The sequence below is a fragment of the Carcharhinus amblyrhynchos genome, chromosome 29 (genome assembly GCF_965287045.1).
Source record: "Carcharhinus amblyrhynchos chromosome 29, sCarAmb.v2.hapA, whole genome shotgun sequence".
Taxonomy (NCBI): domain Eukaryota; kingdom Metazoa; phylum Chordata; class Chondrichthyes; order Carcharhiniformes; family Carcharhinidae; genus Carcharhinus; species Carcharhinus amblyrhynchos.
The window spans coordinates 30,086,492-30,109,609 of NC_137352.1; the positions used below are offsets into that span (position 1 = coordinate 30,086,492).

The 23,118-nt window shown below is 47.2% G+C and overlaps 1 protein-coding gene across 3 annotated transcripts in view; it reads right to left on the minus strand.

Annotated features, from left to right (window-relative positions):
* The window catches only part of kirrel3b (kirre like nephrin family adhesion molecule 3b), a 583,172-nt gene that overhangs the window by 55,367 nt on the left and 504,687 nt on the right, over positions 1-23,118 (minus strand). For all 3 annotated transcript variants that reach the window (XM_080214871.1, XM_080214872.1, XM_080214870.1), the window contains one exon: positions 10,199-10,304. In XM_080214871.1, coding sequence (XP_080070997.1) covers positions 10,199-10,304 — 106 coding nt within the window. The remainder of the gene's footprint in view (positions 1-10,198; positions 10,305-23,118) is intronic.

Genomic DNA, 23,118 nt, shown 5'->3' on the forward strand with positions numbered 1-23,118 from the left:
TATTTCCTAACTAATGAATCTCCTGTCACTATTACCCTTCCAAACATCTCCCATCACCATTGCCCACTATCTGCTTCACCATTGGAAAGTGAGCACAAAGAACACTGTGGTAATATTTTGGAGAAGAGCAGAAGGCATTCAGCCTGGTATCCTAGTTATCCCCGGGAATGCAGGAGTTAACCCCGGGAGTGAGGGGGAGTTATCCCTGGAAGTGTGGGAGTTATCCCCGGAAGTATGGGAGTTATCCGTGGGATGTGGGAGAAATTCCTGGGAGTACAGGAGTTATCCCTGGGATGTGGGAGTTATTCCCAGGAGTGTGGCAGTTATTCCTGGGAAAGTAGGAGTTATTCCCGGGAGAGTGGGAATTATTCCTGGGAGTGTGGGACTTATTCCCAGGAGAGTAGGAATTATTCCCCGGCGTGTGAAACTTATCCCTGGGAGTGTGAGAGTCATCCTAGGAGTGAGGGAGATATTCCCGGAAGAGCGGGAGTTATCCCCAGGAGTGTGAGAGTCATCCTGGGAGTGTGGGAGTTATTCCTGGGCATATGGAAGTTATTCCTGGGCATGTGAGAGTTATTCCTGGGAGTGTGGGTGTTTTCCTGGGAGTGCGGGAGTTATCCTGGGAGTGAGAGAGTTATCCACAGGAGTGTGAGAGTTATCCAGGGAGTGTGGGAGCCATTCCCAGGAGAGTGAGAGTTATTCCCGGGACTGTGGGCAGAGCGCAGTTGCTGAAGTCACTGCGAATCTAATGAATAAACTCTGCTTCGATGTAAGTCCTCGGTGGCAGAGAGTCGGAAATCCAACACATCGACAGGGTGTTTATGTATGGACAGCAATTCAAAGGCACACAAACAGGGGGTGCTATTCTCTTGCTGGAGGTGGATTGCCATTGGCTGGCCACAGGATCTTCCAGTCCTGCCGGTGTCAATGGCATTTTGCATTGCTCGCCAGTCACGCTGCCAGGGATACGCCACGGGCACGGGTGGGGGGAAGGGGTCACGTGAGTGACACCGGATGATCCCACTACCTGGGAGATTCCGCCTCGAGGAAATATTTCCTTTGGTTTGGAAAATTCAAAACATGAGAACAAAAACTCCAAATGAAATCCAAGCTGTTTGGGGGAAACTCAGAAGCAGCTCTATCGATATTAATTTCTGAACAAACATTATACATTTATTCAGTTAAAGTTTGAAGGTTAAAGGGCAAAGGTGGCCATGTGGAGGTCAGGTACAGATCGTACAACATCGAGCTGATTGGCAGACCTGGAATACACTCATCCACACTCCAGGTTTTGAATCGCTTACACACCAGATATCGAAGCAGGCTCGAGGGGCTGAATGGCCTCCTCCCGTTCCTGTGTAACAGGCTCGAGGGGCTGAATGGCCTCCTCCTATCCCTGTGTAACAGGCTTGAGGGGCTGAATGGCCTCCTCCTGTTCCTGTGTAACAGGCTCGAGGGGCTGAATGGCCTCCTCCTATCCCTGTGTAACAGGCTTGAGGGGCTGAATGGCCTCCTCCTGTTCCTGTGTAACAGGCTCGAGGGGCTGAATGGCCTCCTCCTATCCCTGTGTAACAGGCTCGAGGGGCTGAATGGCCTCCTCCTGTTCCTGTGTAACAGGCTCGATGGGCTGAATGGCCTCCTCCTTGTCCTATTCAATAGGATTCAATGAGCCGACATTCTATTTTCCTACATTTAGGCACTGGACGGTTTGACTGTGTTGCTATCCAATGGGGGTAAATTCGGAAATGTTCCTCATTGAGCCCAGGTTGCTATCATGCGGCAGTTAATGCAGCAGACCTTTGGTTTTATTGTCCTGATATAAATTGAAAATATTGCCAATGTTTGCATTAAACACTGGGCACTGCGATTCCAACTAACTCCGGAATTAACTGACCAATCACTGAGTGACCCTGCAATAGTGCTGACCAATCATAGAGTGACTCTGGATAGTACTGACCAATCACAGAGTGACCCTGTGACTGTACTGACCAATCACAGAGTGGCCCTGGAACACTGCTGGCCAATCACTATGTGACCCTGGGACAGTGCTGACCAATCAGAGTGACTCTGGGGTAGCACTGGCCAATCACTGTGTGACCCTGGGACAGTGTTAACCAATCACAGAGTGACCCTGGGACAGAGCTGACCAATCACTGATTGACCCTGGGACAGTGCTGACCAATCACAGAGTGACCCTGGGATAGTGCTAACCAACCTCAGAATGACTCTGGGGCAGTGCTGACCAATCACAGAGTGAGCCCAGGACAGTGCTGGCCAATCACAGAATGATCCTAGGACAGTGCTGGCCAATCACAGAGTGACCCTAGGACAGTGCTGACCAATCACAGAGTGACCCTAGGACAGTGCTGGCCAATCACAGAGTGACCCTAGGACAGTGCTGGCCAATCACAGAGTGACCCTAGGACAGTGCTGACCAATCACAGAGTGACCCTAGGACAGTGCTGACCAATCACAGAGTGACCCTAGGACAGTGCTGGCCAATCACAGAGTGACCCTAGGACAGTGCTGACCAATCACAGAGTGACCCTAGGACAGTGCTGGCCAATCACAGAGTGACCCTAGGACAGTGCTGACCAATCACAGAGTGATCCTGGGAAAGTGCTGACCAATCACAGAGTGCTCCTGGGACAGTGCTGACCAATCACAGAGTGACTCTGGGACAGTATTAACCAATCACAGAGTGACCCTGGGACAGAGCTGACCAATCACTAAGTGACCCTGGGACAGCGCTGACCAATCACTGATTGACCCTGGGACAGTGCTGACCAATCACAGAGTGACCCTGGGATAGTGCTAACCAACCACAGAATGACTCTGGGGCAGTGCTGACCAATCACAGAGTGAGCCCAGGACAGTGCTGGCCAATCACAGAATGACCCTGGGACAGTGCTGACCAATCACAGAATGATCCTAGGACAGTGCTGGCCAATCACAGAGTGACCCTAGGACAGTGCTGACCAATCACAGAGTGACCCTAGGACAGTGCTGGCCAATCACAGAGTGACCCTAGGACAGTGCTGACCAATCACAGAGTGACCCTAGGACAGTGCTGGCCAATCACAGAGTGACCCTAGGACAGTGCTGACCAATCACAGAATGATCCTAGGACAGTGCTGGCCAATCACAGAGTGACCCTAGGACAGTGCTGACCAATCACAGAGTGACCCTAGGACAGTGCTGGCCAATCACAGAGTGACCCTAGGACAGTGCTGACCAATCACAGAATGATCCTAGGACAGTGCTGGCCAATCACAGAGTGACCCTAGGACAGTGCTGACCAATCACAGAGTGACCCTAGGACAGTGCTGGCCAATCACAGAGTGACCCTAGGACAGTGCTGACCAATCACAGAGTGATCCTGGGAAAGTGCTGACCAATCACAGAGTGACCCTAGGACAGTATTAACCAATCACAGAGTGACCCTAGGACAGTGCTGGCCAATCACAGAGTGCTCCTGGGACAGTGCTGACCAATCACAGAGTGACTCTAGGACAGTATTAACCAATCACAGAGTGACCCTGGGGCAGTGCTGACCAATCACTGAGTGACCTTGGACAGTGCTGGCCAATCACAGAGTGACCCTGAGATAGTGCTGACCAATCACTGAGTGAGCCTGTGGCAGTGCCGACCAATCACTGAGTGATCCCGGGACAGTGCTGACCAATCACTGTGTGACCCTGGGACAGTGCTGACCAATCACTGTGTGACCCTGGGACAGTGCTGACCAATCACTGTGTGACCCTGGGACAGTGCTGACCAATCACAGAGTAACCCTGTGGCAGTGCTGACCAATCACTGAGTGACCCTGGGACAGTGCTGACCAATCACTAAGTGACCATGTGGCAGTGCTGACCAATCACTGTGTGACCCTGAGACAGTGCTGACCAATCACTGAGTGACCCTGGGACAGAGCTGACCAATCACTGAGTGACCCTGGGACAGTGCTGACCAATCACTGTGTGATTGAGTGATTGCAGACGGTGTTAACCCTGGAGCAACAATCAATGAAGGGAGAATTTATTGAGGGAGTTGGAATAAGGACTGCACTCTGCAATTTATCAGCTTTGCCCTGTTGCCGCCAAGTCTACTGATATTAAAAACTATTCCCACAATCTTGTGCTTATTCCTTTCACAAGATTGCGAGGCCTCTAGGCCATGAGAAGAGGTAAATAAAACAATAATTTGCCCTCATTCCTGCTTCAGACCCCAACCCTGTGCGTTTTTAAATAAATTAAGTGCGATCTGACTGCACTTCTAAAATGTGCTTGGAATTCTCGATTTTCTGCCGGATATTTTATTCAAATCCTTAACCTGCGAGTGATTTCAATGATGCATTATATGAATTAATTCTTTATTAAGAACTATTTGCATAATTTACATAATACTATGCTATTCATCTCGGTTCTAGCCAAGGGGGATATGGGACCTCCCAGAGATGAAAGTTTGGCAGCACACAGCAACGTTACAAATTCAATGCTCACCTGGTAATTCCCAAGGCCAAGGGTAAACAGTCTGGGCTTTGCATGAAACCGTACTGCACAATGAACAGCCTGAAGGACAAGTGGTGAATTTAGCCTTTGTCCCTTCATTGTAGAACTTATCAGGCAACTGCAGAGCTTTCCCTTCGTAATCTCTTTCGTTTTGTCCACCTCATTTGAAATTATTAATTGCCTTGAAGCTGGTAGGCTTGTTCCACAAGTATAGACAGCAAACTTCCAAACCTACCACCGCTGCCATCTAGAAGGACAAGGGCAGCAGATGCAAGGGAACACCGCCATTGGGAGGTTCCCCTCCAAGTCACTCACCATGCTGATTTGGAGATATATCGCTGAGTCGAAATCCTGGAACTCAGTCCCAAACAACACCGCGGGTCTCGCCACACCGCAGCAGTTCAAGAAGGCAGCTCACCACCAGCTCCTCCGAGGCAATTAAGGATGGGCAATGAATGCTAGCCTGGCCAGCGATGCCCACATCCCATGAATGAATCAGCATAAAAGAGTGGTGCCTAATTGTTGTTGGGTGGGGGCAGAGGGGGCTTGTGGGGGTGGGGGGGGGCTAGCCCCTTTAAGGGAATGTGTCATGTGACCCTGGGTGCCTGGAGATCTGCTGGGGACCTCCCTGGGAGGACGGTAGGAGTGGCAAAGTGGAGCGAGTGAGACCTGCAACTAAATAATTGTGTTCCCCGATGTCTTTCTGTGGAGTCAGTTCTTGAGATGTGCCCCAGCAGCTGACTGCACAGCACCTATGGGTCAGAATAGTGAGTCTACACATCTATTTGAGATCCCCAGTGTAAAACTGGCCTGCCCGGAACACATTCATGGGAGCATTCAGGAGAGCCAGGGGCTGCCCCAGGTCTACCAGGTTATCCCTTGAAGAAATCGCTGGAGGTTCTCACCAGGCCAACAGAGGTCCTTTCTCAATGCTGCAACTGTTGATTATTAACAGGAAACTTGTCTCTGATAAGAAGACAATTATTAAAACAGCAGGGCTGTTGCCACAGTACAGCAAGTGTGTGCTAGACATCCAAATCCTGCAACATCACAGCAGTGATATGAATATCCACACCGATCAACAGATCTTCGTAGCAATCTCTCATTGCCAGGTGACAGTTATATAAAGATGTCTCGTGGATTCTAGTTCAAACACAACTGCTTGTTTTTAACATAAATTCTTGTGATGTGGGCATCACTGGCAAGTTGGGTATTTACTATCCATTCTGAGTTGCCCCGGAGAAGGGGGTGGTGAGTTGCTTCCTTGAACCTCTGCAGCCTGTGAAGGTGCTCTCAATGCCGTAAGGAGTTCACCTTCCAAACCCACAAACACTTCCAACTGGGAGGAGAAGGGAACCAGTTACATGGGAACACCACCATCTGCAAGTTCCCCTCCGAGCCATTCACCACTCTGACTTGGAAATATATTGCCGTTCCTCCGCAGTCGCTGGGCCAAAATCCTGGAATTCCCTCCCTAATGGCATTGTGGTTAAGTCACAGGACATGGACAGCAACGATTCAAGAAGGCAGCTCGCCACCACCACTTTCTCAAGGGCAACTAGGGATGGGCAATAAATGCCGGCCTAGCCAGCGACCCCCATGTCCCAGAGTAAACAAAATAAAGCATTTTGACCCATTGATGATGAAGGTATAGTGATATGTGTAGTGGTCCATTTTGGCAGGTCCAATGGGATGAAGGAGTACAATATCAAGGGTAGGACTCTTAGCAGTGCTGAGGAGCAGAAGGACCTTGGGGTCCAACTCCATGGGACTCTTAAATCAGCCTTGCAGGTGGAGGATGTGGTCAAGAAGGCGTATGGTGTACTAGCCTTCATTAATCGAGGGATTGAGTTTAGGAGTCAGGAGATAATGCTGCAACTTTATAAGACCCTTGTCAGACCCCACTTGGAGTACTGTGCGCAGTTCTGGTCACCTCACTACAGGAAGGATGTGGAAGCTATTGAAAGGGTGCAGAGGAGATTTACAAGGATGCTTCCTGGTTTGGGAGGCATGCCTTATGAAGATAAGTTGAGGGAGCGAGGTCTCTTCTCCCTGGAGAGACGAAGATCGAGAGGCGACCTGATAGAGGTTTATAAGATGCTGAGAGGAATAGATAGGGTGGATTCTCGGAGGCTATTTCCCAGGGCTGAAATAGTCGCTACGAGAGGACACAGGTTTAAGGTGCTGGGGAGCAGGTACAGAGGAGATGTTAGAGGTAAGTTTTTCACTCAGAGGGTGGTGAGTGAGTGGAATCGGCTGCTGTCGGTGGTGGTAGAGGTGAACTTGTTGGGGTCTATTAAGAGATTTCTGGATGAGTACATGGGATTTAATGGGATTGAGGGTTATAGATAGGCCTGGTAGGTGTGGATATGATCGGCGCAACTTGTGGGCCGAAGGGCCTGTTTGTGTTGTTGTGTTCTATGTTCTATGTGTCTTAGTCAGCATGGTGACTTGGAAGGGAATGTTAAGGCAGTGGTGTTTCCGTACGCCTGTTGCCCTTGATTCTCTAGCTGGTGGAGGTTGAAAGTTTTGGAAGTGCTCTTAAAGAAGCCACAGTTACTGCTGTAAATCCCTTGCTGAGATGAGTGGTTATTGATAGATTGCCATTACCACCTGGTGTGGTGCTAAATTCGATGATTAACTCAGCATATTTGTTTTCTCATGTTTTACACAAAAATATGAATTAGAAGCAGGAGTAGGCCACTCGGCCCGCCAAGCCTCTTCTGCCACCACTCAATAAGATCTGATTGGAACATTAACCCTGCCTTCCTGTAGGATCAGTGAGTCTATTATCAAATAAATCGGTTGGACTAAAACCTGGTGTTGTCAGACTTTTTACTGTGTTTACGCCAGTCCAACGCTGGCATACCCACATCATTCCTGTAGGATGGCATGGTGGTTAGCACTGCTGCCTCACAGCACCAGGGACCCGGGTTTAATACTTGAATGACAGTCTGTGAGGCGTTGTCTGCGTGGGTTTCCTCTGGGTGCTCCAGTTTCCTCCCAATCTCCAAAGATTTGCAGACCGGGTTGATGACCATGCTAAGTCACCCCTTAGTGTCCAAAGATGTGTAAACCAGGGGGATTAGTGGGGTAAGTACATGGGGCTGCAGGGATTATGTCTGGATGGGATGCTCTGTTGAAGAGTCAGTGAAGACCTGATGCTTTCTTATGCACTGTAGGATTCTATGGTTCTACCCCCCTAACCTTTCACCACCTTTTTAATCAACGATCTATCTAGCTCTGCTTAAAAAATATTCTGAGTTCCACAGAATCATGACCTTCTGAGAGAAACATTTCTCCCTTATCTCTGTCTTAAATGAGCGACCCCTTATTTTTTTTAACAGTGATTTGCGAACAAGAGGAAACATCCTCTCCACATTCACTCTGTCAATATCTCTCTCAGTCTTAAATGTTTCGATTAAGTTGCCTTTTATTCTTCTAAATTCACCTTCTGGGTGAGAAATTTCTCCTCACCTCAGTCCTTAAACTTTAGCCCCTAGTCCTGGACTCTCCCACCATCGGGAACATTCTTTTTGAATCTATCCTGTCTAATCCTGTTAGAATTTTATAAGTTTCTATGTGATTCCCTCTCATTCTCCTAAATTCCAATGCTAACCGACTCATGACAATCCTGCCATCCCAGAAATCAACCTAGTAAACCTTTGTTGTACTCCTTCGATGGCAAGGACATCCTTCCTCAGATATGCACACAAAACCACACGCCATACTCCAGGTGTGGCTTCATCAACATCTACAATTGCAATAAAACATTCCTATTCCTGTACTCAAACCCTCTCACTATGAAAACCAACATAGCATTTGCCTTCTTTACTGCCTGCTGTACCTGCATGCTTGCTTTCAATGACTAAGCCCAGGAAATGTGGCCTCTTAGGAATTACTGTATCCCAGAAGAAATAATTTTTGAGAATTACTCTGATTTCTTGGAGAGGGAATCAATGATAAAATTAGAAAGAGCTGGAAACACTCAGCAGGTCTGGCTGTGTCTGTGAAGAGAGAAGCAGAGTTAACAATTTGAGTCCAATGTGACTTGGGTGGCACAGTAGCACAGTGGCTAGCACTGCTGCTTCACAGCTCCAGGGTCCTGCGTTTGATTCCTGGCGCGGGTCACTGTCTGCGTGGAGTTTGCACATTCTCCTCGTGTCTGTGTGGGTTTCCTCCGGGTACTCCGGTTTCCTCCCACAGTCCAAAAATGTGCAGGTTAGGCTGATTGGCCATGCTAAGAAATTGCCCCTTAGTGTCCAGGGTAGTGGAGATTAGAGGGATTAGTGGGTATAATATGTAGGGATATGGGGGTAGGGCCTGGGTGGGATTGTGTTCGGTGCAGACTCGATGGGCCGAAGGGCCTCTTTCTGCACTGTAGGGAAATATAATTCTATGACTTCTTTGGAACTGAGAATCCATGGTCATACAATAGGTGTGATGCAGGAGATAATGGAGTCTTACTCTATGTGACAGCACATGAAACTAGTGCTTACACTCAAGCTAGACTTTGTATTTTTCTTCCCACTTCAATGGTTCCCTTTCTCTTGAAGACACTGAGTGATGGATGATCTCAGTATCTTGCCTTACGTGAGGCTATTTCCACGGTCTGATCGAGGAAATGTGAAGAGGCAATCTCATCAAATCTTGTCTTTACTCCATACTGTCCACCAGGTAGTCGTTGGGTCGGATACCGAATTATTTTATTGATTAGTAATCCAGAATAACTGAAGAAATAATAGAGCGACAAGAGTTCAAACCCCACTTTGGCAGATGGTGAATTTAATTTGATTCACTCAATAACTCTGGAGTTAAAAATATAGTCTCAGTGATAGAGACCATGCAACTACCTGGTTGTCGTAAAAGACTATCCCATTCACTCGTACCCTATAGAGAACAACAACAACAAAGAACAACACAGCACAGGAAACAGGCCCTTTGGCCCCACAAGCCCGCACTGCCCATTTTAGCACTCACTGAGTGCCTTATTCAAGTCTTTCGTCGATCGTCGACGATTTTTGTCTACCTCTAGTGGAACTCCACAATAATGGGAGTGCAAATTAAATGTACGCCAATTCAGATCCAATTTAGGGACAATTTATTGACACCAATCAACCTAAAAAGCATGTTTTTGGGATGTGGGGAGGAAACCAGAGCACCCGGAGAAAACCCACGCAAGCACGGGGAGAATGTGCAAACTCCCACAGACATTGATCCAAGCTGGAGGTCCGACTCAGATCCCTGTAACTGCACAGCCAACAGTGATAGTCACTGAGCTGTCGTGTTGCCCGTCAATTGGTCCGGATTAAGCATACACTAACAGACGTGAAGCATTAGGCAACTCTCGAAGCAACATCCAAGAAAATCTGCCATCTTTATCTGGTCTGGCCTACATGTGGTTCCAGAGCCACATGACGTAGTTGACCCTTAACTTCTCTCTGAAGTGGCTGAGCGAGCCATTGAGTTGTCAAGAAGGTGGTACATCACCACTACCCTTTCGAGGGCAATTCAGGATGGGCAGTAGACACTGGCTTTGTCAGTAACTGTGTCTATAAATGAATTAAACTGTACATCACCAACCCCAGACCTTTCCTGCTTAGTGCGGCTCAGCCCTACACTGCACCGGTGTGTTGACATGAGTCATTTTAACAGTTATTCCAACCCATCACGAGACGACATGATACCTGTACAGGCTGACTGCAGGATTCGCTTTCGCAGAGCATCGGAATCGCACTGTGCTTCCTTCCAGGACAGGCTGTGGCTCCACCGTCAGGTTCACCAGAGGCGGGTCTATAAGGGAGAACACAAAACAAGAAGTAGATTGTCGCCAACTCCACAGAGTAGCTCTCACTTTACGGACAGGTGAGAGGCTTGCAAAAGCGACTGCCGCCCAGCATCATGGATAGACGGTTTGGTGGCCCAGTGAAAATGGGGTCAGTTGCACTGATGTTTGGAGAGGAAATGTAGGTGCAAATTTCCCATTCCCCTTTGTGGCTGGGATTTTCCAGTATGGCTGAGAATGCGTGTTGGCTGGAACAACAAATTTCCAGCTCTCGCTCGCAACAAGTTCCACCACGGATGAGACTGGAGAATCCCACCCGTAATCATCATTGGCATGGACAACCACAGCAACAACTTGGATTTGTATAGTGACCTGAATGCAGTAAAATGCTCCTCGTTTCTCATGTACAAAGCTGATCAGATGCAGATTGACACTGGACCAAAGAATGATCAAAGAGTTAGGTTTTTTGGAAGGCTCTCAAAGGAGGAAAGATGAGGAGAGACGTTCAGGGAGGAAATTCCAGAAGTTACAAAGGACAAAGTCACCAATGATGAGGCAAAGGTCATGGGGGATATGTAAGAAGCAACAGTTGGGTGAGTGCAGGGTACTCAGAGACTTGTAGGGTTGGGAGAGATTGCAGGGATAGGGAGGGGCAAGGCCACGAAGTGATTTGAATATAAGAATTTTACCACACAGGTCAGTGAGCGTAAGGGGGAGGAGTGATTGGGGGTTTGGTAGGGGGTTTGGACGAGTTGACAATTATGTGCGTTTGAGAGACCACGGGCAGCATGGTAGCACAGTGGTTAGCACTGCTGCTTCACAGCTCTAGGGCCCTGGGTTCGATTCCCAGCTCGGGTCACTGTCTGTGTGGAGTTTGCACATTCTCCTCGTGTCTGCGTGGGTTTCCTCCGGGTACTCCGGTTTCCTCCCACAGCCTAAAGATGTGCGGGTTAGGTTGATTGGCCATGTTAAGAAATTGCCCCTTAGTGTCCAGGGATGTGTAGGTTAGAGGGATTAGTGGGTATAATATGTAGGGATATGGGGGTAGGGCCTGGGTGGGATTGTGTTCGGTGCAGACTCGATGGGCCGAAAGGCCTCTTCCTGCACTGTAGGGTTCTATGAGCAGCCACTTTTATATCCTGTAGTTTAGGGAATGTAACATCAATGGGTACAATTTGTTGAGTCGAATAGGAAATGTGTAGCAGATTTCCCTCCTGTTCACCAGGATTTTGCAGCACACAATTCAAATACTAACATAGCAACTACTGCCCTACTTCAACAAAATCACCACCATTGTGTTTGAGGCCTCAAAATGGGGAATCCAATTGCTTCCTGGAAACAGCTCTTCATGGAGGGATCACAGAATCATTGAATCCTCCAGTGCAGAAGGCGGCCATTCGGCCACCAAGTCTGTACCGACCACAGACCCACTCAGACCCAATCCGTTTAACCCCATGTATTTACCCTAACCAGTACCCCTGACACCAAGGGGCAATTTAGCATGACCAATCCACCTCACCTGCACATTCTTTGGAGTGTGGAAGGAAACTGGAGCACCCAGAGGAAATCCACGCAGACACGGGGCGAATATGCAAACTCCGAATGGGATGTGAATAGGATTTTGATGTGATTTTGAATTGTCAATGTGGATAGCGTGCACCATGCAGACTCTACCCATTAAGAGTTAGCACTGAGAAACCAAACCATTGCTGCTTAAAGTAGCCACTGGCGGTCGCTCTAAAAAATATAAAAACGCAGGTTTCCATCAGAATTCTGGAGAACCCCATGGACTTTCCATCAAGATTACAGAAGATTGGTCATTTCCCTGAACTAGCTTGAAATACTGGTACAGATAGGAACAGAAAATGTTGGAAATACTTAGCGGGTCTGGCAGCATCTGTTGAGAGAAATACAGATTTCATGTTTCAGATCTATGACCTTGCAGAGACTAGTTTATCATGACTCAGGCTTGAACTGGTTAAGGCACAACCTGCATTGAAGTAACTTTTGATACAGACATCCAACTTTCCAAATCATCTCATTCTTCCCAATTCCCTTCTTTTCCACGAACATCTAAAACCCGATCGACACGTACAAACCCAACCTGTCCGCTACCAATCATCTAGACCTTTCCGGATGTATCACAGCTTGTAATGGTTCCAGCTCTGACCAAGATCACAACAAACTACAAAAGGTCAGGAACGAAACCCAGTCTATCACGCAAACCAGGCTCCCATCCATTTGCCGGAATTTTACCGGCACAGCATTCCCCATTGACCTCGGATGGGATCTTACGAGCCTCGAACAGGCGAGGCGGTAAAATTCGGGCAATTGACTCTGTCCACACTTGCTGCTGCCTCGGAAAAGCAGCCAGTAAAATCAAGGACCCTACACACTCCGGACATACTCTCTTCCACCTTCTTCCATCGGGAAAAAGATACAGAAGTCTGAGATCACATAACAACCAACTCAAAAACAGTTTCTTCCCTGCTGCCAGCAGACTCTTGAATGGAACTACCTTATATTAAGTTGATCTTTCTCTCCGGCCTAGCTATGATTGTAAAACTACATTCCGCACTCTCTCCTTTCTTCCTGCTCTATGTGCTCTATGAACAGTATGTATTTTTGTATAACACACAAGAAACAATACATTTCACTATCTCAGTACAGGTGACAGTAATAAATCAATTCAAATCAAAGTCAAATCAAATATGGGAACCACTTTAACCACTTATAATGGCGTTCTTTCACCTCAAACTTCTTGTTCAACTTCCGGTATCTTCCTCTCCCTCCAATGCTATCATAACTCTCTTTCTCCCTGGACTGTTTTTCCTACGCTGACTGATAATCTTTTTGGGATTCCCCATTTTTGTCACTGTTCTCCTGAAGGCTGAAGTGACCTCGACACCACACAACCCTGCCACAGCAACCTCTGCAAGACGGATCATCGACACGGATGTCAACATCTCACGTGAGAACACCATCCACCAGGTACACGGTACATACCCTTGCAACTCAGCCAATGTTGTCTCTCTGATAAGCTGCAGGAAAGGATGCCCCAAGGCATGGTACACTGGGGAGACCATGCAGATGCTACGATAATGGATGAATGAACGCCGCTCGACAATCACCAGGCATGACTGTTCTCTTCCTGTTGGCGAACACTTTAGCGGTCATGGGCATTCGGCCTCTGACCTTCGGGTAAGCGTTCTCCAAGGCGGCCTTCATGACACACGACAGCGCAGAGTCGCTGAGCAGAGACTGATAGTCAAGTTCCGCACACATGAGGACGGCCTCAACCGGGATCTTGGGTTCATGTTGCACTATCTGTAACCCCCATGACTTGTCTGGGTTTGCAAAATCTCACTAACTGTCCTGCCTGGGGACAATACACATCTCTTTAACCTGTGCTAATGCCATCTCCACTCACATTGTCTGTACCTTTAAGACTTGATTACCTGTAAAGACTCACATTCCAATCATTACTCTGTACATTGAGTTTGTGTGTTTATATGCCCTGTATGTGAACAGAATTCCCACTCACCTGAAGAAGGAGAAGCGTGCCGAAAGCTAATGGTGTTTGCTACCAAATAGACCTGTTGGACTTTGACCTGGTGTTGTGAGACTTCTTACCGTGTTTACCCCAGTCCAACATCGGCATCTCCACATCATGACTATTACTTGCCACTTCTCAGCCCAAGCCTGGATATTGTCCAGGTCCTGCTGCGTTCAGACATGAATTGCTTCAGTATCTGAGGAGGGTGCTGGACATTGTGTAATCATCAGTGAACATTCCCACTTTTGATGGGAGAAAGTCATTGATGAAGCATTAATGAAACAGAATGATTGTAGATGGTGGACAGATGTTGGGGGTTCAGGTGGTGAGATAATTTGTAATGTAAATAATGTTGGCTCGGTTCGATTAGACTGTCTAACTGTGCAATGAACATGGTCTGAAATACCAAAAAGAGCTCTGATTTGAAGTGTCAACGTCTCAGTGTCAGGGATGGAGAGTTGAGGTAATGCTAGGGTGACATGGTGGCGCGGTGGTTAGCACTGCTGCCTCACAGCGCCAGGGACCCTGATTCAATTCCGGCCTCGGGTCACTGTCTGTGTGGAGTTTGCATGTTCTCCCCGTGTCTGTGTGGGTTTCCTCCGGGTGATCCAGTTTCTTCCCATAGTCCAAAGCTGTGCGGGTTAGGTGGATTGGCCATGTTAAATTGTCCCTTAGTCACAGGGGGATTAGCTGGTGGGGTTATGGTGATATGGGCTGGGTGGGGTTATCGTCAGCTCAAGTTCAATGGGCCGAATGGACTCCGTCTGCACTGTAGGGATTCTATATTCCGGGCGAGAAAGTCTCATTTTCACGCATAACTGACAGGATGATGAGACCAGTGGACCAGTTTTCCTTTTATTAATATAGCTTTATAAGTGACTAAATACCTCACAGAGAGTACAAAAATATTGAACCACGGTCTGTTGCGATTGTTTGGTCGCCTGTCTACTTTCATCCATCGTTAACCACTTCATCTGGGAATGAACCCGTCTCAGAGGAAATACCTGATGAATATTCATGTAGAGTGAGCCTATTACTGCTGTAAAAATATCCTCAATCAGAGAATTCCCACAGTGCCAGACCGGCCATCAGCTCTCCTCCTGCCTGACAGTCGGCTGCTGGGGTATGCTGCAGTTAGAGCTGTTCTCTTTCAACAGGAGCCTGGAGCGAGGAATTGTATAATTCTCAGGTTACGGTTTGAGCAGATGCTGAAAAGTAACCATTGGATTAAGTCAAAGGAGGAGACTGTCACGAGGAAGAGAAATGTGGCGCCCTTATTTGCAAACTTAGATGGTCAGCCTTGTTTACAACGCCGGAGAATGCGGCACCTGCCCATCAGACACACCGGCCTTGATTTGTAAGCCCACCCACCCCACGGTGGTTAGCACCGCTGCCTCACAGCCCCAGGGACACAGGCTCAATTCCAGCCTTGGATGTCTGCCTGTGTGGAGGTTGCACGTACTCCCCGTGTCTGCGTGGGTTTCTTCCGAGCGCTCTGGTTTCCTCCCACAAAGATGTGCAGATTAGGTGGATTGGCCGTGCTAAATTGCCCCTTAATGTTCCAAGATGTGCCGTTTGGGGGGCTTAGCCTTAGGAACTGTGTGTGGTTACGGCAATAGGGCGGGGAAGAAGGCCTGGTTAAGATACTCCGTCAAGGAGCCAGCGCAGACTCGACGGGCTGAATGGCCTTCTCTGTGCAATGGGGATTCTATGATGTTAGAATTCTATGATCTGACCCTGCTTCTCCTCGCACTAACCCACGGTATTCTAAAACTGATCCGCATTTGCTACAACATTAAAAAATACCACCATAGACATTCAACTCTTCGTTTTAGACCCCCGCCCTCCTCTCAAAAGGCTGGAGCGGGTGAGGTGGGGGGCAGAGGGAGGGGTAAAATTCTGAAAATGGAGGTCCTGTCTCTGGGTTGCTGTGCTCCCTCGCACTGTAAGATTTCTGCCTGCCAGATTAAGCACTCCCAGCTGTGGTACCTCCATTTATCTTTTGACAAGCACCTACTTTGGAAATACTCCCAGAATTTGCCCCTGAATTCGGAGAGGAAACCTGCGTGCTCTCGTACACCAGCTGTGTACGTGCAAGTGCAACAGGCAGTAAAAAAGGCAAGTGGTCTGCTGATATTCATAGAGGTTTCGAGCCCAGGAGCAGGGATGTTTTGCTGCAATTACTCAGGGCCTTGGTGAGGCCACACCTGGAATACTGTGTGCAGTTTTGGTCTCCTTATCTGAAGGAGGACGTTCTTGCTCTAGAGCGAGCACAGAGAAGGATGACCAGACTGATCCCAGGGATGGTGGGACTGACGTATGAGGAGAGATTGAGTCAGTTGGGATTGTATTCAGTGGAGCTCTGAAGAATGAGGAGGGGGCGTCTCATAGAAACATATAACGTTCTAACTGGAGTGGACAAGCTTGACGCAGAAAGGATATTCCTGATGGTGCGGGTGTCCAGAACCAGGCTGAGGATATGGGGTAGACTGTTTAGAACAGAGATGAGGAGAACCTTTTTCACCCAGCCTGTGGAATTAGCTATCAGGGAAAGTAGTTGAAGTCAAAATATTACATGTTTTCAAGGAGCAGTTAGATATAACACTTGGGGCGAAGGGAATCAAATGATATGGCAGGTGGAAAGCAGGAACAGGCTATTGAGTTGGATGTTCTGCCATGATCAGAATTTGATTTGATTTGATTTATTATTGTGTTAGTACACAGTGAAAAGTATTGTTTCTTGTGCGCTATACGGATAAAGCCTATCGTGCGTAGAGAGGGAAAGGAGGGGGTGCAGAATGCAGTGTTACAAAAATGAATGGTGGAGCAGGTTTGAAGGGACAGATAGCCTCTTCCTGCTCTTATTTTCTATGTTTCTCTAACATTGAGCCAATGTTCCAGGTATAAAGTTACAAAATAATGCATTAAACAGTATGATATCCTTTGAAGAACCAATGTTAGAAAGCAATCAGGTCTGATAGCCCAACAGGTTAGATCTATTCAGCGCTTATTAGTGGAACTGTATCACTTTATCATGAGCTATATTTACAGCATTCCTAAAGGTGCCGACAGTACATTCCTGGATTTTTTTTTGCAAGGAAGTGGCTTTCACACAGTATTTAAATTTTTTAGCTGCCAGATGGTTCACCATCTCTCATCCCCGGTGGTCCTATTTGACATCTGTTTGCCATTAATATTAAACAGTTACTCAGAAGATAGATTTCCCCCTCTGATCACATAGCGACTCAGTGCAGCACAAGCTAATAATGTGCCAGGGGCTCAGCGGGCTGTGCAGCCTCTGTGTAGTTCTATTCTGCATAATTATTGCATAAGAATGTTGCTGCAGTGCTGAAGAATGGAATGAAACATTCAACGCTGAAGTTACTGGAACACATTTCACAGCAGCAAGTCCATAACAAAGAGAGCAAATCAACAGTGTGCTTCCAAATAAGAAAAAAGGCTTTTATCCTTTTGCGGATTATTTTAACTCACAGTGGGTCAGTGGCAAAAATGCTTTCAACAGGCAACTTGCATTAATATAGTGCCTTTAACTTAGTAGGATGATTAAAGGTGCTTGATAGGAGTTTTATTAAATAAGGTTTTATTTAAGTGGGGATAATATACGGACAAAAAGCACTTGGTGTGAGTTTGAACACGAGCAGTAGACAAGGGAATTAAGGGTTATGGGGAGAAAGCGGGAAAGTGGAACTGATTCACTTCAGATCAGCCATGATCTTATTAAATGGCAGAGCAAGCTCGAAGGGCTAGATGGCCTACTCCTGCTCCTGCTCCTATTTCTTATGTTCTTATGCTTAGTGGAGGGTTGGGGCAGTTTATTTTATAGACAATGCTGGGTAGAATGCCAGCCAGGAACTAGAATAGTCAAGTTTAGAGCTAACAAAGGAATAGATGATGACTAACTGATGACAGTGCTAGTAGTTACATGAACAACCAATTTAAGATAATCATTTAATCTCATAACATAGTTTCTTTATGCTTGCTAGAAGCCCATACATTCCTACACAGTTCTCTACAAACCAAATGAATATATTGAGCATGCACCTTTTTCTCATTTATCCAAGAGCTTGGGAGGCCTTGTTTTCTTTGCAGAATCCCTACACTGCAGAAGGAGGCCATTCAGCCCATCGAGCTGGCACCCACAACAATCCAGTCCCGGCCCTATCCCCGTAACCCCACATATTTACCCTGTTAATCACCCCAACACTGAGGGGAAATTTAACATGGTCAATCGACCTTGCCCACCCATTGTTAGAGTCTGTGAGGAAACTGGAGCACCCAGAGGAAACCCACGCTGACACGGGGAGAATGTGCAAACTACACAGATAGTCACCCAAGGTCGGAATTGAACCTGGGTCCCTGGTTCTGTTAGGCAGCACTGCTGTCCACTGCGCCACCATGCCGCTCTTAATGGCAATGACAATGCCTTAGCCAATCAGAGTCAACTTGCCTGCCAATCAGCGCCCTTTGCTTGTTGTAGTATAAATTGTTGTGATTATTTGAAATTTGGCATTTTTGAATTTGTCATTTTGATTTGATTTGATTTATTATTGTCATATATATTAGCATACAATGAACAATATTGTTTCTCGTGCACTATACAGACAAAGCATAAAGTTCATAGGGAAGGAAAGGAAAGAGTGCAGAATGTAATGTTACAGTCATAGCTAGGGCACAAAGAAAAATCAACTCAGCATGAGATAGGTCCATTCAAAAGTCTGATGGCAACAGGGAAGAAGCTGTTCTTGAGTCGCTTGAGACAAGTTCTCAGACTTCTGTATCTCTTTCCCAATGGAAGAAGGTAGAAGAGAGTGTGTCTGGGGTGTGTGGGGTCCTTAATTATGCTGGCTGCTTTGCCAAGACAGTGGAAAGTGTAGACAGAGTCAATGGATGGGAGGTTGGTTTGAGTGATGGACTGGGCTTTGTTTACAACCCTTTGTAGTTTCTTGCGGGTCTTGGACAGAGTAGGAGCCATACCAAGTTGTGATATAACCAGAAATAATGCTTTCTATGGTGCCTCTGTAAAAATTGGTGAGAGTCATAGTGGACATACCAAATGGGTGTAAGGCAAAAAGCTTTGGCAACATGTCTGACATTCCAGCAATATTGGAATTCATTTTAATGAATACTACCCAATGGTTAGGAGGCCTCACCACTCCACCCTTATCCTGGCCAGACACTCTCTCTTTCTTCCAGGTTCATCCACAGTCTCATTAGCTCCACGCTGGTGTCCTACATGGTCTTTCCCAAATGAGAACAATCCCACCATCTTTCGGTACACCTTCCCAACTGTCATGCCCTCAGCTCTGACCCCAAGAGCATCAGCACCTCAACCTAGGCTGTCACTCGTGTGTAGCACTGGAAGAGTGCTGCACTGTCAGGGGTGCCTTATTTTGGATGAGACATTGAACTGAGCTCTTTTTTTAGCTGCTCAGGTGGACATAAAAGATTCCATGGCATTTTCTCAAAGAAGAGCAGGAGGTTCTTCCAGAGTCATGGTTAACACCTTTCCCTCAATCAGCACCAATTGGTTCATCAGTAATTCATTTCATTGTTATTCATAGAACCTTACTGTGTGCAAATTGGTTAGCCTACATGACAACAGAAGGGGGAGGCGATGGCCTAGTAGTCATGTAGACTATTAAATCCAGAAACTCAGCTAGTGGACTCAAAAATATTGGTTTTGTTCCGAGGATTTAGGAAGTACTTGGTCTTGACTCTGAAAATCATTCTAATCTTTGTACTGCTGGTACACCTATATTGTGCTAAGTAAGAGATCTTCGGATGTAGGTACAGAGATAATGAAGGAATGGTTGTAAATGTCCAAGTCAGGATAATGTGCACCTTGGAGAAGACCTGGACATTGCTGCTTTTGTCCTTTATGCTGGTAGAGGTCAGTGGGGAGGAAGACGCCATTAAAACAATCTTTGTCTGTGCAATGCATCCAACAGATCATACATGCTGCAGCCCAATAGTAGAGGACATGGATACTGAATCCCTTAGCACGAGGGGCTACCAAGTGCATTGCACTGCCCTGGGTAGTGTCAAGTTGCATGACTGTTGCTTGGTTCTGTGCCAGCCGGCTGAATACTGACCATGTCACCTTGTCCCATCACAACGGAGGCTTCTTAGAAGTTGGAAAGGCTTAAAGAGGGCACTCATCATCGAGCACCTCAGCCTTTGGTCTTAATGATGCAACACCAACATGGGTGGACCAATTAAGCTTCTGGGAAATGGAGGCTTTCAAGATTTTGATAATGGAGGCCTCAACCCAGTCAAGAGTAACAATTTGATTCCATTATTACCTCTTCGGAGCACTTCTGTTCCATTCAGTTCAGATGTTTGCTCTTCTTGTGCTGTTCCTGACACTGAGGGGATCGATAGCATCCAGACGGGAACCTGTGTTGAGCTGCTGGTCCAGAACAATGGGTTAGGGTCACCCTGGTGTCAAGATCCTAACCACTCAGTGGGAAGATGGAAAATTAGGCCTGATTTCCTCAGTATCAAATTCCTTACTGGTATCCCTCGTGACTTGGTTTACCATTCCCGAATAAATGAGTCACTTCCACGTCCTCACCAGAAAATTCCACGTCCGTCCTTCCTTCAGCCATTTCCCCCTTGACGTGCTGGACTCACAGCCCTACTCCCTAGTCAGGGAGTCGGGCCCCATACATTTTCACCCACTGATGCTGGGCTGAGCTTGTTTTTGATTTCTATCCAACGTCTTTCCCCAGGGCCAAACCTCGGCAGGAATATTCCAGAAGCCCGTCGAAAGGAAAGCAAATTGTGGAGCAGCTGGAGAACTGGCTCACAGCGGAGAGCGAAACGCAGATGGACAATCTTATCTCTTGTGTTCTGATCATTGGAGAGTCACAGCGCTGATCACTGAGCTCAGGAAAGCACGGTGCCCTGTGCCACAGACTGAGCATCTGTTAGCATCATTCTTAAAATTCAGGTCAGAAACCAGGTCATGTAATTACTTGTAAAGTCTCAACAATGAATACTGATAGCGTCATTAGTGGAACGGCTTGGCAGGTGCTACTGACTGTAAGTGTGAGGGAGCTGATTAACAGCAGTGGAGGTGCAGGACAGGATCTCCTGTAATCTGAAGGTTCTTGGGCAGGAGGGACGAAACCATCAGAGGTCCACCCACCTCCGCGATCTTGCCAGTGGCGACCAATCCCAGAGGCCACCTCCACGTTCGCTGTCCAATTAGACACAGCGAGCGATCAACACCGATGGGAAGACCAGGTGAAATGCCCGAGGCTTTAGAAGGTTGGCAGCACTGCCAGGAGAGGTAGGTTGGAGACACTGCAAGTGTGCCTCATGATGGAGGCTCTGCCTGCACACTATTACAAATAAGGAATTTGATACTGGGGAAATTAGACATGAATTTCCATCTTCCCACCCACTGAAGCACAGGATGGACTGCGGATGTGGCCCGCTGAAGCCTGTAGCTCCATGGGGGATGGGATTTAAACATATTAATGATGCCCGCTGTCTTACCCTGCTGCTGTGACGCCACCTCCAGGCACCTGGCATGCTTCAGGAGGGAGGGTGGGGGCCAGGGGCAGAGGGAGGATTGGGGGTTGTGGAGTTGGGGGGAGGAGAGGAATGTGGGGGCGTCTGTCCACCATTGGGATCATCCTGGCGGCCTCACCAATTTGTCCCCAAGTGCTCAATCATTACTAACTATTAATTAATTACAGCTAGCAGGATAGTCAGCTTGTGCCAGTCCCCTGGCAAGATTGCTTAGTCATGATGTGGAGATGCGGGTGTTGGACTGGGGTAAACACAGTGAGAAGTCTCACAACACCAGGTTGAAGTCCAATAGGGTTATTTGGTAATAAACGCCACAAGCTTTCGGAACGCGGTTCCTTTGTCAGGTGAGTGGAGAGTCCTGATCACAAACAGGGCGTATAAAGACACACACAGTTTACACTATACTGATTAGAATGATTAGAAGACTCACATTCTAATCAGTATTCTGTAAACTGTGTGTGTCTTTATACGCCCTGTTTGTGATCAGAACTCCCCACTCACCGGACGGAGCAACAGTGTTCCGAAAGCTTGTGGGTTTTACTACCAAATAAACCTGTCGGACTTTAACCTGGTGTTGTGAGACTTCTTACTAAGATCGCTTAGTGCCAGGAACACATCGGGGTGCCATCCAGAAACAAAATTTTCTAATCCTCTCCCAATTCCTCTCCAAGCCCCATCTCCCCAGGAGTAGGAAGGTTTCTGCCCAAGGACAGTGGTAGAACCAGCTGGGGGGTGGAGGGGTTCTTTGTCAGTTGATCTCAACCACAGCGGAAAGTACAGGTGTGACCTGTCTATTCAGAACATTCAATTATAAAGCATTAAATACGGCTCTGTAGTAAACTTTGGGAGCAAGGCACCTTATTGAATATTTAAAGAAACAAACAAGAGGAAAGATTTGCTGTTAAGTTGCGCTGTTGAGGTGCATTTGGAAGTGTAGTCCCTGCTACAATATAGGAAATGTAATAGGCAATTTGCACATGGCAAGGTCCCAATCTTGCTATGTTTTATCATAGAATCACAGAATCCCTACAGCCCAGAATGAGGCCATTCAACCCATCAATTCTGCAACAACCACAATCCCACCCAAGCCCTATTCCTGTAATCCCACATATTTACACACTGAGGGTCAATTTAACATGGCCAATTAGCCTAACCTGCACATCTTTGGACTGTGGGAGAAAACCAGAGGAAACCCATGCAGATACGGGGAGAATATACAAACTCCCCGCACAGACAGTGATCCAAGCTGGGAGTCAAACCTGGGTCCCTGGCACTGTGACGCAGCAGTGCTAACCATGCCCAATGAGTGAAGGCCAGATAAAATGTTGCAATAATGTTGGTTCAGGAATAAATATTGACCGAGAAACCGGGAGATCTCCATTCCTGCCTTTGAAATTGTTCCATGGGCTCCTTTAAATTAATCAGAGAAGGCAGAATCCCAGTTTATCATCGCATCTCAATGATGACACCTCTAACAAAACTGCAGCTCCCACACTTGCAGCATCAGCCCGGATTTTGTCTCTCTAGAAATGCAGGCGGTGAGAATGTGACCACTCACTCTGCTATTCCAACGTCTGAAAAGCAAAAGGAATCAGCAAAGACTTAACTGTGACTGACTGCGGAACGAGAGCTGGGTGAAGATCAGTGAAATGCAGGAATAAAGATCCTCTTCAAGAAAAATTCTGAAATGAAAGGAAGCTTGCAAC